Here is a 17,172-nt window from a genome sequence, read left to right as displayed (position 1 = left end):
AGAACAGTAAACACGAACTTATTATGAAGCTACCGCTTTTAAGAAGATTTTGTGTGTGAATGTTTGCTCTTTTAACAATTTTATAGAAGTTTTAATATGTTTGTATTATTTGCCGTGTCTTAATTTAGAAAAAGGGAATAAACTAATAGCTTTCGCTGTCTTTTGTTTTTTGTCCATGACATAGGGATTGGATGGAGCTTTACTGGGATGGTGTTAGAGTAGTTTATGTGAATATGTTATCTTCCTACAACGTGAGAAGCAAGATGGAGGATGAAGTTAGGGTAGTTTATTTTTAATAGAATTTTATCTTCCTATGGAAGAGGTATTACTTTATTCTCTTATTTTGGTTTGACCTTTTTTCTCGTCCAGACTTGTGAATATGTTCAGGGGACTTCTCAAAACATGTTTGATGTGAATATGTGATTTATTAAATATTGGTTCTAGTAAAATTTTCCCTCTTGTATACACTAATTATTGTATGGGAAACTCCTAGTCACATTTGTAGGGACGAATATTAACTATATTACGTACATGAAGTAAGAAATTGCCGCCAATCTTATAGGGATGGATATTGTCTGTCCCAAATGCTAACGAGAGGCAATTCCCGCCAAATTTTTAGGGACATATACTAATTGTCCCAAATACTAAAAAGAGGAAATTCCCGTCAAATTTTTAGGGACAGATATTGATTGTCCCAAATGCTAAGGAGGAGAAATTCCCGCCACAATTTTTAGGGACAGTTAAAAACTGTCCCAAAATAGCTTCGGGACAGATGCCATCCGTCCCTACAACCGTCCCCAATATTATTTGGGACGCCGCTTTTGGGGACAGATTCAAATCGTCCCCAATACACTATTAGAGACGGTTTTTTCATTCTTGGGACGGTTTCTGTCCGTCCCTAATGAGCCCTTTTTTTGTAGTGCAAGCCAAAATAATATGGAATCCACATCTCGTCAAGACATGTAGCTTGATAATTTAAGTCAACGAAAGACCTAAATTAGTTTTCTAGAGTAGAAAACTGAGAAGGATGGAAACATCCGAGTTTCCCGAAATTAGACAAAAGGAATTGGATTTCCCAGTCTAGCTATGTCCATACGCATGCTTCAGGAATCCATCGACGGATTAAAGCACGCAAGAGTCGGAATCTTCGATTCACAGAGGCAATCAAAATGGTTTTGATTCCCGAGGAATGAGGAAATTCTTGAATCATGAAATTTCAAGAAGGTAAGTGGGAGTAAACAAGCCTTCCGGGTCCGTATGCAGAGTACATACAAAAGATTGAGTACGACCTAAGATGTTGTATAACAGTAAAGAACTGACTCAATAAAGGACCACACATAAAAGGATAAAATGTCATTTTGGGCATCTAAAGGTCTACAAGCATAGATCAAGAAAAATGATAGGATTAGAAAGACTCAGTACGCTGAGACGCTTGAGATCCGAAACCGAAAATCTAAGACTCAAGAAAAGTCTAAAAGAATTTCGACCCAAAAACTCATGACAGAGGGCGTTGCAAAATTCGGAGTCTGAAAAGACACCGATGAGCCAGCACGCATGAGAGAGACATTTATGTTCGAAAACATAAAGTCAATCATGTTGGACATGATTAGCATTTAGATATCCAAATTCGGATTAGAAAACCGAAGACACTACTTTGAATATCCTAGAAGGCTAAAGGATAAAGTAGTACAAAAGTTGAACATGTCATCGTAGCAAACTTCCAGACATGGAAGGAAAGTAGGCTAAAAGTGTTTAAGCCGGAAACTGTTGCAAATACTACACAAAAATTAATAGCCTTAACTCTAGTAAAAGTTACTAGAAATTATCAAGGTTGAAGAAAGCAATCTTCAAATTAATTGATCATTAGCAAAGTTTAAAACGGACTACATACGTAGTCAAACTAAACTGTCACCTAAGACATAGTATGAGACTCATACACAGTCTAAGGCATGAGGTAAATTTGGAATAAATCTCGACGAGTAAAACTGAGTGGGTAAAAGGAGTTTTACGGAAGAGGCTCAGATTTACAACTCTCGTTATCGGAAATAATAGAGTTATTTCACAGTCGTCTAAATTTGGTTTAGTATTTAAACGACAGTCCATCGATAATAAAACGTTCCGAATAGGTTTGTCAGATACGTGATCTGATGAATGAAACCCTATTAAGTGAACTTGGAATATTTATTATCAAATCTCTGATCCAGGTCATTGCATGGACAACAATGACTCACGAAGACTAGCACGGGAGTCGATGGGATAACGCAGTTTCATGGGCTATAGGAATAGTAAATTCTATTCGACTACGTGGGTGTGTAAAAGGTTTATACACTGGATAACCCTCAAATGAGAAGTACATCACTCGTGATGAACGTCAATACTTCTCATAAAGACAATCGGAGAGATTCCTCAAAACATGAGTGCTCCACTTATCTTATGTAAGGAATGCCCGACTTTGGTTCCGTCAAACGCCGCGCCGTAAAAGGAGGTTATAAAGACGGATACTGGGAAGGGCAGGATAGACATGAAGTTAAGTGGGAGCGCAAGAATGGATTGTGTCATCCTAATCACATTAGGTACAAAGTGTCTCAAGGCCACTTGATGAGTAGCAACTGAAAATGCGTGGCCACGCTCAAACGGATTAGGAGTTAATCGTTTGTCTTTTACAGTTGTACTCGGAGATCAAGAAAGTCTGAATGACGTGACGTATCAGATGGGATACTAAATTGACACGGGAATCGAGCATTGCATTTGTTTCTAAGTCCAAGTGGGAGTCTGAAGGAGTTGAAGGAGATGTCCTTCGACCAAGGTGACAATGCGAACAATTTGTCGGATAGGACAATTGATGTAGAAGATCATCAAGTCCGATTGATTTAGGGATCGTAGAGTTGTAGCTAGAGACCAACTACGATCGTCGAATTACGAAGTAATTCGCAGCTAACTTCGATCGGATCCTACAACGGGTTACACATAAGAGTGACAAATTGATCTAGGACATGACTAGTGGGAGTGAGATATAGTCATGGGAGTGTCCCATAAACATATCTCATAGGCCTAAAAAGGAATTAGGCAAAGATAATACAAATAGTTGAGAAGAAATACCAATAGTTGCTGATATAATAAACATTATATCTGTCAATTTTCGTGGTGTTTGGACGCTCCCTCCTTAGGGAATTGAGAAAATACCAATAGTTGTTATTTTCGACTATTTCCCTAAATCTTATTCTAAAGGGTGTTTCAGGAAACCTAAAGGGAGGTAGATTCTTATTAGGGTTCTATATAAACACTCTTAGGGAATAGAATAAGGTGTGGAATTTCTCTCTAAACTTTCTTACTCTACCACATCAAGTAGAGAGGAGAAAGTGAGCTAATTCCCATTACTATCTATCTAGTCAAGAAGAAAGGTGTTCTTCTTCCAACCACCATTGGTGTGCTAGCTAAACAACAAGGTGCGAGATCAAGTTGATTGCTCGTGTCCCAAGTAGTGGAGCTACGTTTGAAGCTCTTGGTCTTCTCAAAAGCGATTGGAAAGGTTCGAGGGAAAAACTAGCGAATAAGGTAATCGATTATCTAGTTTTGCTTAGTATTGTTATAGGCTTATGCATGTGATCCTGGGAATACTAATGTAGACATTAGATGTCTAATTTCCGCCATTGACATTAGTATAAGGGTATAAATTCCAACACCCCCATGGTTTCTAAATGGAAAACCAAAGCCCAAGTCCAAAATCCAAGAGGCTAAAAGAAGATGAACAAAGAGAAAGTTTATGTGCACCCCAAGGGTCCAAGTCAAATAGCCTATTGAGTTGACAAAGTCAAGAGGGACCTATGGTTCTCATTCTTTAGGAGACAAATCTGATTTGGAAGGAGAGGATCTTCTTCACCAAGTGTTGGTCATCTTCTACACCAAGTTTTAGTTAGGAAAGAGATTAGAGCCTAGGGTTCTTGGAGTTCTAACTTCTTCTAGGGTTTGGTTGAAAGAGAAAGAGGAAGAAAAGATCAGGAGCTAGCCAAGCTAGGTCAGCTAACTCTAAGGTCGACCAAAGCTTGGCTGGAAAAATTGTCGGATGGCCAAGCAAACGCGAGCATCAACCAAGTTCAACCTGACACAGTGCATAACTTGGTCGGAACCAGGCTAGCAAGGGACATCTCAGGTTTTGCTCGGACAAGGCAGCAGACGCATGAGACGATACAGGGGAAGTTTGGGACTTCTAGCGTCGACTCTGAACAGTAACTCTCTTGGGCGGACTTTCCTTGCCTTGGCCAGATTTCATCATATCTTCACCGAATTTCTCGAGACTTTTGCGACCAATTTCTTGGTTGGAAAAGTTAGGGTTTTACTCTCCACATCGTTGTCTTGCTACCCATAATCTTAGAGAGAGAAAGCTTGAGTAAGCTTTAATGGTGGATTCGTGATTTTGAGGAAAAGATGACTGGTTGGTATCAAGGAATGAAACTTCGATTTCGGTGGGTCCAAAAGTGGAAACGTTTCGTGGAAACGTTTCGGTCTGTGTGGAAGTTTTACAATTTTGTCGAAATGTTAGAAATATGATGAAATTGTGGATAACAAGTCTATTTAACCATAATTAAGCATAAAAAGGTTTAATCTTCATTTGAACAATAGTTTAGTAAGATGGAATTGTAGATTACTTATATTTTGTTACATAAGACATTAAAACCAAAATGATCTCCTACCCCCTTCATCACCGTCATTGTTTGGATGCACATGAGATTCATTTCCAATGGCATTGCAATATTCTTCCCATGACATTCGGCTGCGAAACCAATTTCGATATTGTTCAATGTATGTCATGTATTGCTCTTGACGAATACCGCGTAGTGGTCCAATTAAGGGATACTGATGGTATACAGCAATACTTGGTTGTTGAGGTATAAATATTGATGGCCGTTCATCTTCACTAGTGTTCCAAGAAATATGACTTGGGTAGTTATATCCAAATGATGTAGATGAACTATCATAACCATATGAGCTATTGTCGATACCCATACTACTGAAAGTGTCCGTTACATCGTCAACACTATTGGCCCAAGAAGAAGTATCTATGGCATTTCATTTCAGTCAACTGGTTTTTCCTTCTACGAGAATATGATACAGGTTCAGTTGGTCTCGTCGGGACTCCGTGATCATGATCCTGCGTTGCATGATCAAAGTTGTGTTCCTCTGTGTAAGGGACATATCCTTCATTTCTCTCGTTATTATCTTCCTCAACATCGTTGCTCTCATTATTCTGTCTGCCATCTCCGTTGCCACTATCTCCTGACGAGCTAGCAGGTGAATTAGTATTTGACGGTGGTGTGTCCATCAAACGATTAACATCTTCAGCATGTGAGGTGCTCATGTAGGAATCAGTATTTAACCCTAGTGTGGAAGCAACTTGAGAGCTTGGCCTATTGTTTGGCTCATCCATTTCAGGTTTTCCCACTTCTCTAACCCATTCATATAATGAGTCTCCTTCACCTTCTTCGCAGAAGATATCTGCTAAGTCTATAGAACCTGAATCTTGATAGTCTTCTTTTTGGTGCTTAAGTCGTAGTCGCATGTTGTAATGCATAAACACATGTTTGTGAAGTCGTTCATGGCCAAGACGATTTCTTCTTTGACTATGTATAAGCCCAAACGTGCTCCAATTTCTTTCGCATCCGGATGAAGATGTCGTCTGAGCTAAACCTTATAGCAACTGATCTTAAGTTTGGAGCATCATTTCCATACAAGAGCCACCACTCAGCTGCAAACACACGTACTCATTTAGGTTTGATTAATTGAATTATAATGAATTGTAAATGTTTGTTCCATTCACTACAAATATTTTACCTGGTTGAGTTATTTTCCTTCCATTTATTGCAGTTGTCTTACCGAAGGAACCCGATGCTTCTCAAAAAGTCTTTAGCTGTAATTTAATGACTCAAACAAAATGAATTCTTCTTTCCCCCATGTTAAAAACATTTCAAAATGTATAGAAACTAACCTCTAGTAGACAAGTTGCCTGTTTTTCTGGTAGTACCAGTTTTTCTACCACTTCCTCAACGGCGGTTAACAAATCCCCTCGAATCGAAAGACCATGTTCGTATTGGTAGCTTGGGTTAAGGTAATAGGCTACATTTCAGTTAAAGGAAGATCATTAAACATTAAGTGAAGTAATTAAAGGAATTAAAAAATGAGAAGAATGCATAATTACCAGCTAGGTGGAGAGGGTGTGTGAGATGCTTTGTCCATCGCTCCTCAATGATCTTCAGGTACACCCTAGGAGAGCGAGCAGCTTTTTCAACTTGAGTTTTCATTAGTTCCATAGCATAGTAGATGTATCCCATTGTAGGCTTTTTGTCGCCATCTACCATTCGAAGGACCTTTGCGATTGGCTCGAGTATATTGAAAACACTCTGCACCGAATCCCAAAATTTGTGTTTGTTTATTAGTCCTTCTACTACTCTTGCTTCTGAACTATTAACACCCTCAAAAGCACGCCACTGTGGAGAAGCAACCATTTCTTTCAAAGAATGTTTTTTTTGTTGGAGAGACTCCAAAGCAATATAAATCGTGGCAAATCGTGTTAGCCCTGGATGAATTATATCGCCTCCACACTTTTCTCTCATCAATGCAAGGATTATCGAATGATTATATATAAATTTTGTTATTTGCCTTGCACGTTGCACAACTTTTTGTACCGTCTTCGTCTCTCCGATATCCTTTAGAATTAGATCGATGGAATGAGCTGCACATGGTGTCCAAAAAAGGTTGTAATGCTGCATTAACCTTTTGCCGGCCTTAGCGTAGTTGCTTCCGTTATCAGTCACAATTTGCACGGCATTCTGTTCTCCTACGGACTTTACAACTTCTTCCATAAGTTTTAAGATGTATCTCCAATCTTTTTTGTCTTTTGATGTATCGATGGATTTGTGGAACATCAATTTTCCCTCACAATAAACCATAAAATTAATGATAGACAATCGAGTTGTTCCTGTCCACCCATCACACATGATTGTAAGACCGTACGTCTTCCAATTCTTCTCATTTAATTCTTCAACCTCATTTACTCATTTAATGTATGAACTCATATGCATTTAATGTATGAACTCATTTAATGTAAGACCATCCATATACTCATTTAATTCTTCAACCTCATCATCGAGAAAGGGTCCCCTCAACTCATATGCAGTAGGAGGCTTTACACCAGGTCCAGCTCTAGCAATCGTAATAAACATTATTAGCAACATGTGGTGGAATTCCGTTAAAATGTATGAACTTCGAGATTGCTTTTCCCATCTTCTTTCTAATATTCCCGAATCCAAATGCCTCTTTTATCCTCTTTTGTCTTCCACCTTGAGGTTTCACTGAATGTGGATCAATTGGTAACTCATCTCTTGGATTGTAAGTAGATGGTTGTCTGACACTCTGTGTTCTTGCGAAAACCCGTTGTCGTGACGCTGAACCTGTGTTGGCATTAGAGTCGCCTCCTACATCGTAAGTGGATTGACTAATGAAAGAACGTCTTTGGTCACCACTACGACTATCGTACAATGACCTTTTAACTGCTTCCCTCTACTGTTGATTCTCGATATCGTCATCGTCGTTATCAAGATCAACGGTTTCATTTTGTCTTTCTGGAAGGTCCATAACAGACTCTCGAAACTCCAAATTTATTCTGTCCCTCTTATTTTTCTCTTGAACACCGTGTTTTAGAATCCTGTTCATTTGCAGTCTGACTTCTTTTGGACACATCGGACATTGAGCGACATTACCGAAACCGCCAGCTAGATGTTGTTTCAAACGAGTGACCCCTCCAGATCTTATTATTTTACCGCAATAATTGCACTGAGACTTTTGTCGGTCATTTTCTACTTGCGACCCATGCTGCTAGCCTATGTCGTCCGATCTCCCTTTACGTGACATTCTTAAGAAAGAAATAACAAAAACATGTCAATAATAGGGCTAATTGGCAATAGATTATGTTAGTTAGATGGCTAATCTGTAATATAATCGGTTAGTTAGAGGGCTAATTTGCAATGATAGGGTCAATCTGCAATAATGACAGTTATTTCAGGGACTAAAACCCAACAAAAGTAAAATTCAGGGGGTCAAAAAGTAAACCAAACATCAACTTTTGATATACCTGTTAGTTAGAGGGCTAATCTGTAATATATTTGGTTATTTAGAGGGGTAATTTGCAATGGTAGGGTTAATCTGCAATAATTTCAGTTATTTCGGGGATTAAAACCAAACAAAAGTAAAAATTCAGGGGGTCAAAACGTAAAACAAATATCAAATTTTGATATACCTGTTAGTTAGAGGGCTAATCTGTAATGCATTCGGTTAGTTAGAGGGCTAATGTCAGTTTTTTCAGGGATTAAAACCAAACAAAAGTAAATCAGGGGGTCAAATAGTAAACCAATCATCAAATTTTGATATACCTGTTCAACAGCAAAAAATCAGACCCCTTAATATCCAAATCGATCTTCTTCTTCCCTATTTCTTTTCAAACAGCCGAATCTTCATCTCTCTCTCTCTCTAGATTTTCTTCAATCCAAAACCACCTTCCTCTCTCTCTAGATTTTAGTTAATATCACATAAAAATGAAGTATTTTGTTGAAGATTTGATGAAGAACAAATAAACAACAGAGAAGATTTGATGAAGTATTTCTGTTCAACAGCAAGGTATGAGTTGATTTTAGATTCTAATATGTTAGGGTTTTATAACTAGATCTGAATTACAAAATCCAGACAATAATTTCGAAATCTTATCTATTTGCTGTTCCCAATCCCATCAATTTCTACTTTCTTTAAAGAGAACAGTCAGAACCCACTAGGGTTTCTGACATTTCCATCAATTTCCATTGATTTCGAGATTTCGTGTCAGATTTCGGTGGAAATCTGACACGAAAAATATGCCCCGAAATCTGACACGAAAAAAATGCAAGCGTATTTTTACTTCGGTTAGGTCAAAAACCGAAATATTTCGGCCATATCGGTCGAAATATTTCGATGTTTTATTCCTTGGTTGGTATAGGGAATCCTAATGGAGATCGACTTCACCTAGATACTCATTTTTTCTGACAATCTTAGCCCCGCACCACATCGAAATAGGGGGTTTCTATCACCACTTTTTTGTCATTTATTATTCATTCGTCATGTTTAGCTAACTTTAGTGTGTCGATTCTGGGATGAAGTTGTGATGAATTTGTGATTTTGTTTGATAGTATGATTTATTATTTTGATTATGAATCGAGTTTCTTTTAATTCGATTATCGTTTCAATCATATTTTCATGTGTTTTGTCATGCACCTCACATAGTTAATATATGAAATGAATTATTTGGTATTGATCGTAGTCTAAGTCAAATTTCATGTGTCTTGTCGTGCACTTCACATAGTTAGGTGACTAGACAACACTTTCGATTACTCGGGTTTAACCGATTAGGACGTTTGTTTGACTACGTATGATTTTCGGATATACTTAGTGCTTCGAGACATATCTACCTTAAGAGTCGAACTTCGATTTTACTTCGACACATTAGATCGGACAACACATAGTCGTAGGTTTATCATTGCGGATTCCCGGACTTCGACACCTCTCTCACTTGTTTGTCTGATTCTTCTCTCGAATCTCTCTCACCCGTTTACTAAGATTACTTAGTTTAGGCCTCATTTGGGTACACACATAGCTTATATTATGAGCTTTTCTATAAGCCTATAAATAAAAGCGCTTTTTAAAAATCTGTCTGAGTCGTTTGGTACGCTACATAAAAAGTGTTTTTATATCTTAAAAAGCTATGTATGACATTTGGTAAAAAAATGTAATCTTCGTATTGTAGTTATTAAACAATACGTTTATATGATTATATTAATAAAAAAAATGTAGAAATATTAAATACTAAAATAAAATAATAGAATTTTTTTAATTTTCATAAACGCATAAAGATCGAAATTTGAACTTTATGTAGTGGTGATAGTGCTCAATGGTGACGTGTTATGGTGGTGCTCAATGGTGGCGGAGTTATGGTAGTGATGGTGGTTGTAGAATGGATGAGGTGTTGGGTGGTTAGGGGGTAAAGTTGCAACGACGGTAGTGAAATGGGATTGGTGGAGGTGGTATAGTGTGGTGGTGGAGTGGTGGATTTGTGGCGACGATGGCGGTGAAGTGATAGTGGTAGTGGTGGAGTTGCATCGAAGGTGAAGCTATGTCAGAGGTCGTGGAGTTGCGGGGAAGATGGTGAAGTGTTCGGTGATGGTGGTAGAGTGGTGACGAAGGTGGTGGAGTTGTTGTAAAAAAAAATTGATGGTTGCAGAATAGTTGTGATGGTGATGGAGTTGCGGCGAAAGTGGTGGAGTGGTGGTGATGAAGTTGCGCCAGAGGTGGTATGGAAGTGGTGAAGTGTTGGTGATGGTGGTGGAATGGTGCATAGGTGGTGGGGCGATGGTCAGAGGTGGTGGAGTGATTGTGGTGGCAGAGGTGGTGGGGTGGTTGTGATGGTGGTGGATGTTTATTGATGTGACAAAAAAATATTTTATTTTATTTTCATAGCTAGCTTTTAATAAGCAGCTATAAAAAAGCCACAAAATTGTAGCTTCTGCTTTTTAAAGAAAATGGGTTTTTCTAGCTTAAAATAAGCTACAACTTTTTTGAACCAAACGCGTAAAGTTTTCAATAAGCGCTTAAAATATGCTAAAAGTTGGCTTTTAGCTTTTTTTTAAGCGGAACCAAACGGGGCCTTAGTATTACTAGTTTACTTGTTTTTTTTCTAACAATCAAACACCCTGGTTTATCTTTGTTCTTTTCCGTTTTAGTCTAGGATAGCTAGTGGCACTTAGAGCGGTGGATAAAACCCTTCGATATCCGAGTTACCTTCCTATCCCTGTGGATCTACCTCGGTTTCAACGAGTTACTACTTGATACCTCCATTTGGGTTCGCACTTTTTCGGACGCATCAGCCGCGCGAAAAACTGTTCATACTTTAGTTGGGAATTAGGAAATAACCCTAACTTTAAATGCATTTATATCTTTTGTTTTGTATATTTTTTGTTGTAATTTTAGTTTATTTTAATGTAATTTTTTTTGACGTAATTTTTTTTGACGTAATTTTTTTATGTAACTTTTTATCACATTAATAAAATTTAGACCACTTTTTGATTACTAAATTATTTTTATTTTTCGCGTAATTCGTTGTCTGATTGGCTCATGGCCCACGACCATTGCAACTTTAACGGGCTCACGGGTACTACCGGCCCACGAGCACCCCAATGGTAGAAAATGTCCGACCCGTTATACCCAATGACCGGTCCCGGCCCCGGCCCGAGTCCGAACGGGCCTGTCCATTTCCCAATCCGACTAGGGTGTTTGGATTGAAGCAGAGTTGGCCAAACAAAGAGTATAAGTGAGTAACTTCGTTTGGGCGCCAATTAAGTTTCCCCACAAAGCTTATCTCTCTCTCTACCTTCGACAGACTACACGAAAGGACCGAAGTTGTCTCATGGATTCCCTCTTTTATTCCCTAAAGGTTTGAAACCCTAATCTTTTTCTGATCTGGCCTTCCATTTGATTCGACTTGGGCATTTCTTTAGATTTTGTTCTGTAGTTTGATTCTCAATCGTTTTTTCTAGGGTTAGGTTTTCTCTTTTCTTCACTTTCAATCTTGACTCCTTGAACACGTTAATCGTATTTGGTTTGGACATTCTAATAGGTACTAATGTTTTAGGGTTTCGATTGTTTTTTTTATTGATTTCACTTTTGTTTTTCTCCTGAACTGGTAATCAATTTTTGAGGGTTTGGGTGACACCATCAGAGCAAGTTAAGCTATCTCAACTTGGGAATACTTGTTTTTATTGTTATTAACTATGCCACCTAGAAGAAGTGGAGAGTTTTGGAATCAATCTCCTGTATCAAATAGAAGAGATCATCGACCACTTGGGCATTCGCCTGATCGGTATCAATCACAACGTGCTGATGAAACCAGAAGACATCGAAGTCCAGCACGCCCTCTGCGCCTTAGGCGTAGGTTGAGCCCTCCTGAACCTCGGAGGACACTTGTAGAACGCCGAAGTGATTCTCCGGAAAGGAGAGACTATGCTAGAAGATATGATCTAGATAGAGATGATTATGCAAATTCTAAGGCACCAGTTCATGGAGATAGAAGTGATTATGCGAGTTCTAGGGTACCACTACCACCTCATGGAGATAGAAATGATTATGTGAGTTCTAAGGCACCACCTCGTGGAGATAGAACTGGTTATGGGAGTTCCAGGGCACCACCACATGGAGATAGAAACAATTATGTCAGTTCTAGGGGACCACCTCATGGAGAGAGAGATGATTATGTGAGTTCTAGGGCACCACCTCTTGGGGAGCCATGGAACCGTTCACAGCTTGACGAGAGATTTCCACAAAGAGGGTCTTCGTCCATTGAATACAAGCAGAATTATCTAATACCTGAGGGAAGAAATTTGAATGATGGGGCAAACCCATGTTTGAAGCACTCTGATGATTCTGAAAACATCTCCAGATTTCGAAATAATAACGATTTTCAGGGGGTTGGTTCTTCATCTCTTGATGGCCATGGCGCGTTGGTTCAAAAACCCATGTACTTCAATGATGGGACTGTTAGGACGATATTTTCACTAGCTCCTGATTCTGGGTCGACGTTAGACTCCACCAGAACAAATCGGAATTTCTTATCATCATCAGCTGGAAATATGGGCATTGGCCTTAGCAAGGATGAAGAATTGAGCTACAGAGACAAAATACATCCCAATAAGATGTCAAGAAGAGTAACTTATGGAGAGGAAGTGAAACCAGTACTGGCTGGTCTACACAAGGATGAGGATGTTCACTATAGAGATCAAAGATATCCAAATGGGATACCAGCAAGGGAAACTTATGATGAAACATTGAAACCAATGTACTCTAGGGATGTTTCCTTTTCTATGGTATCAATTGCTCAATCAAAGACTTATGGAAGCACATCATCTAGTCTCGTGAAGGAAGAATCTGTAGGTTACCGCATGCCATTAGAAGCATATGATAAAAGCAGTAGAAATTACGTGGATCCGTTCAGTCGTAATGGGAACAATTCAGCAGCTCAATTTGAATCTGCAAAAGATTCAGTAGATATAAGGCACTACAGGCATGACCCACAAAGTCCTATTAGGGGTGACCATCAGGATTACATATACCCTGAACTTGGGAGGAAAAATGATCCAGGATATCCGGTTAATGAGGCACACAGAAAAATGGAATTGCAACCAGCTGGTCAAGCAAATTATGCTAATAGAGAACTGAGCAGGCCAAGGTACATGGATCCTGACTTTGGGAGACCCCGTAGGAGTATGAGAGAGAGTGGCATATTGGATCGTTATACTGTACCGGGAGAACCTGTACCAAGCTACTTAGATACGAAGAGAACACCATTAGTCCCAGAGAGAGACATGGACTTCTTAGGTTCTGGAAGTAAACATCTTAAGTTTGGGACAGTAACATCTTATGATCGTAATATCACAAATCAGACGCCAGACTATGCTTTTGAAAGAGGCGAATCTTCATTCTGCAATAGAGAAAGACTGAGAAACGAAACGCCATCCAAATTTGAATCAGATTTGTACAGGTTTAATTTGAGCCCGGAACAGAGGTTGATTGCAAAAGAGCTGAATGACTATGAACCATCTGAGAGGATACCAAATAGGGAAGACATTATGGATGATGAGATGAATATGCATAGACGTGGTAGTGTGTTATCAAGTGTTAGATATATCTCTAGGCAGATGCAGGAGCCAATTGGCAGTGATACTGGTCGGCTGTCGGTGTCTAAAAGATTGAATTACGGTCCTCACCAACATAGAGAAGGCCGAAAGCTGGATGGAGAGATGGATACCAGGAGAGCTTCTGCCTCTAATATATTATCATCAAGATATCGATCAGTTCATGCACTGCAGCGTCCTGGTAGTAACATAGGCATAAAAAGGAGGCTGAGGCCCGCTCCCTTAATTTCTAACAACGCGCAGCAAATGGATGCGAGGAAATATTTACAAAAACGTCAAAAGATTAGTAAAAGAAGTCTTGATAAGCAATTGGATAGTCCTGAAGCACACAATGGTGACAAATTGGAAGAACATGTCGTTGTGAAGTCTAATGTCCCTGAAAATTCGGATGAATTTAAGAATCTCGTACGCATGGCTTTTCTTCGATTCGCCAAACAGTTGAATGACCCAGCTCAACGAAGGCGGTACTTGGAGCAAGGAAAGGCTGGTACTCTGCTGTGCAGCGTATGTGGCAGGTGTGTCTTCTACATCACGATTTGTTTTTGATCCAAAATTTAATCCTACTCTTGAAGGTGCAATCAAGTTAGTATCCACTTAACTTTGTAGTAGTTAAGCATGTCATTAAGGAGTCTGTTGGGCTTTCTTGGAGACTTGTCTTCTTGACACATACAGCTTTTGGATGATTACCACTTCTTGAATACTTGAATTTGGAAGAATATTCGGAGACAGACACGGAAGTGATACGCCCCCCACCTTGCGATTTTTAAGAATGTTAAAACTATGATGTCCTTGGAAGTTAGTGTGTCACTCATTGGGAATTGACCTAATAAGGTAGTCATAGAAGCTTATATGATGGTTGAGTATGTAGTACTCTAGTACCTCCTCAACTCCTGATGGCAGCTATGTTGCTGGCTGTTCTGTGTTCTGATTCAAACCATAAACTGGGTTCTATATTTGCTTTCTGGTTCAGCTTGAAACTTGCGCCTAGATGCCATGTATTCTCATGGTTGACTGCTTGGAGAGTTTCGGGAAGGAACTTAAGATTATGCTGCAATTTGAGGCTGAAGTTGTCGTGATTTTAACTCGAATTCGAAACCGATAAAACAACCCATTTTATTAAAGCAGTTATTACTGTTGTTGAAGTCTTCATTTATGGATACTATGCTCCTAATGACTGATGCTGTCTCAGGGAAGTTGAAATGCCTTTTTGAGACACAAGCATCCTTATTAATGTGCATATCTGTGTCACTGGAACTTGAGCTGTGACTGCAGTGAGACCTTTAATTACTAGGAGCATTCCACCCGGGAACTCCTACAATGTCTCTTTGCGGAGATCTGGAGTTGGTTAACTAATATTTTGCAGCTCATTGGTTTTTGTAGTGCCAACGGGTAGGTAGGGTGAACAGCAATCAGTTGATATTTGAATTTGAAATTCTTTATTATTATTTATTACTATTATTACAAGATCCTCACTTTAAGACAAATATAGATAAGCTCCCATTTCAGTTTAAGTGGAAGTAGGGTCTAAAGTAACCAGATGCCAATCCTTGAGAGAAAGTTAACTAATTTTCATGACTTGTTTTAGTGGTTAAATTTCAAGTCGCACTATCTGTGGCATTCATATTTTAGTATCACTTTTTGCACTATATGTGTGTGAGTGAAGAGGAGCTGTAATTGATATCCGGGGATCTGATTATCATATACAACCTATGTAGAAAACCTAAGGTTCGATAAGAAGCATTATTCTAGTTATGTTCTCATGTCTGTTTATTATAGCTTGTCGTAGAAAAAATCACTTCTAGTATGCATGTGTGTGGTTGGAGCTACTGTACTCTGAATTAGTCTCTCTCAACGTGCAAGTTGTTATGTATATATTTGATTCTTGATAAAAATATTAATTTACCTGTGTGATTTCAGCCTCTCGAAAAAATTTGTGGACACGAGCAGCTTGGTCCAACACAGTTTTATGTCGCTCAAGGTTGGGTTAAGGGCAGAGCATTTAGGACTGCACAAAGCTCTGTGTATCTTGATGGGATGGAAGAGTGGTGTAGTTCCTGATGAATCTTGGGTCCAGCAGGTTTTACCTGAGGCTGAAGCTTTGTCTCTTAAAGAGGACCTCATTCTTTGGCCTCCAGTAGTCATCATCCATAATTTTTCCATCTTAAACAAGAACCCACATGAAAGAAAAGTCATTACAGTTGAAGAAATGGAAGCAATCATCAGAGGTGTTCACTTTACTTGGATCACTAAAACCAACTAATTTCATTTAATATTTAGTGCTAGTATTTAGAAATTGATGGTTTAGTTTTGCACAAAGTTATTTCGTGTTTTATTGGTAAAGCTCATCTATCGTATATCATACACCATAACTTAGTTCGTCAAATCATCAAAACTTGAAAGTCCAGCTGCTTCGGTAGGTGTCTTTTTCCAGTTTCTCAGCTTAACCCGTACGCGATTTGGTTTCCGGTATTGCAGATATGGGATTTGGTGCTGCAAAAACCACAATATGCCGTGGAGAGCCTGCAAATCAGAGTATTATGGTGGTGAAATTCAAGCCCACCTTTTCTGGATTGCAAGAAGCAGAGAGGCTTCATAACTTTTACATTGAGAAGGGTCATGGTAGGGCAGATTTCTTGAAAATTGATTCAGGAAGTGGTGATACAAGTAAGAAAGAAGCAACAGATAACGTGGTGGATCGTGATCTTCTTTACGGGTACGTGGGCATAGTAGAGGACTTGGATAAACTCGATTCTTTTACAAGGTCAAAGTGTATGGTGAAAAGCAAAAAGGAAATCCAGGCCATTGCAGATGCTCCTCTCAAAACGGATTAGTCCTCACCATCGACTGCTCTAGCTTAAGTAAAGAAAAACACTTAATATTGTATCAGCAGGAGAATGGTGATTTTGTTTTGGGTGATCAGAGAAGAAGAATGGATTATTTATGCCCCGATCATTGTTTTGGAAATTAAGTTATATGAACATTCGTAGACCTGCTCTGTTATATTAGTTAGTAGATCATTTTAACTGTGAAGGTTTTAACCCTCAAATTTGATGTCTATATCCTTAAGCTTTTATTCCTATTCGCCTTTGTATTTATAGAGCAATTTATCTCTCTCCTTTCACCCCCTTATAGAATCTAAGGTTGTTAGTAGGTGCAGTAAGAGAACTGATCTAATGCCCTAAAGCCGTGGCCGCATTCAGCTATCCAAAAACTATAAACAGAAATTGTTTTCATATTAATCCAAAAAAATTTAGAATTGGACAGTGTACAATCTATAGGTTTTATTAAGCATTAGTTGACATGCTTATTAAATTGTAGTTACCACGATGATATATTCTTAGCAGGATAGGATGTGGAGTTAATTTTAAATTGAACTGCGCCTGTCTCCATCTCTTCTCTCCGCTAGAAGACT

The 17,172-nt window shown here is 38.9% G+C and overlaps 1 protein-coding gene across 1 annotated transcript; it reads left to right on the top strand.

Annotated features, from left to right (window-relative positions):
* The first annotated feature begins 11,406 nt into the window (after positions 1-11,406).
* On the top strand, positions 11,407-16,806 carry LOC147567954 (uncharacterized). Its single transcript, XM_086654453.1, has 4 exons — positions 11,407-11,506; positions 11,610-14,275; positions 15,678-15,985; positions 16,236-16,806. The coding sequence occupies exons 2-4, from the start codon at positions 11,844-11,846 to the stop codon at positions 16,589-16,591; spliced, it is 3,096 nt and encodes a 1,031-aa protein (XP_086510579.1). The 5' UTR covers positions 11,407-11,506; positions 11,610-11,843; the 3' UTR covers positions 16,592-16,806.
* The last annotated feature ends 366 nt before the right edge of the window (positions 16,807-17,172 follow it).

The sequence above is a fragment of the Eschscholzia californica genome, unplaced genomic scaffold, assembly GCF_041429995.1.
Source record: "Eschscholzia californica isolate CP2 unplaced genomic scaffold, dmEscCali1.0.p SCAF_1, whole genome shotgun sequence".
Taxonomy (NCBI): Eukaryota; Viridiplantae; Streptophyta; class Magnoliopsida; order Ranunculales; family Papaveraceae; genus Eschscholzia; species Eschscholzia californica.
Note: the sequence above shows the minus strand (reverse complement) of the source record. Positions and strands in the feature narration are given on the sequence as shown.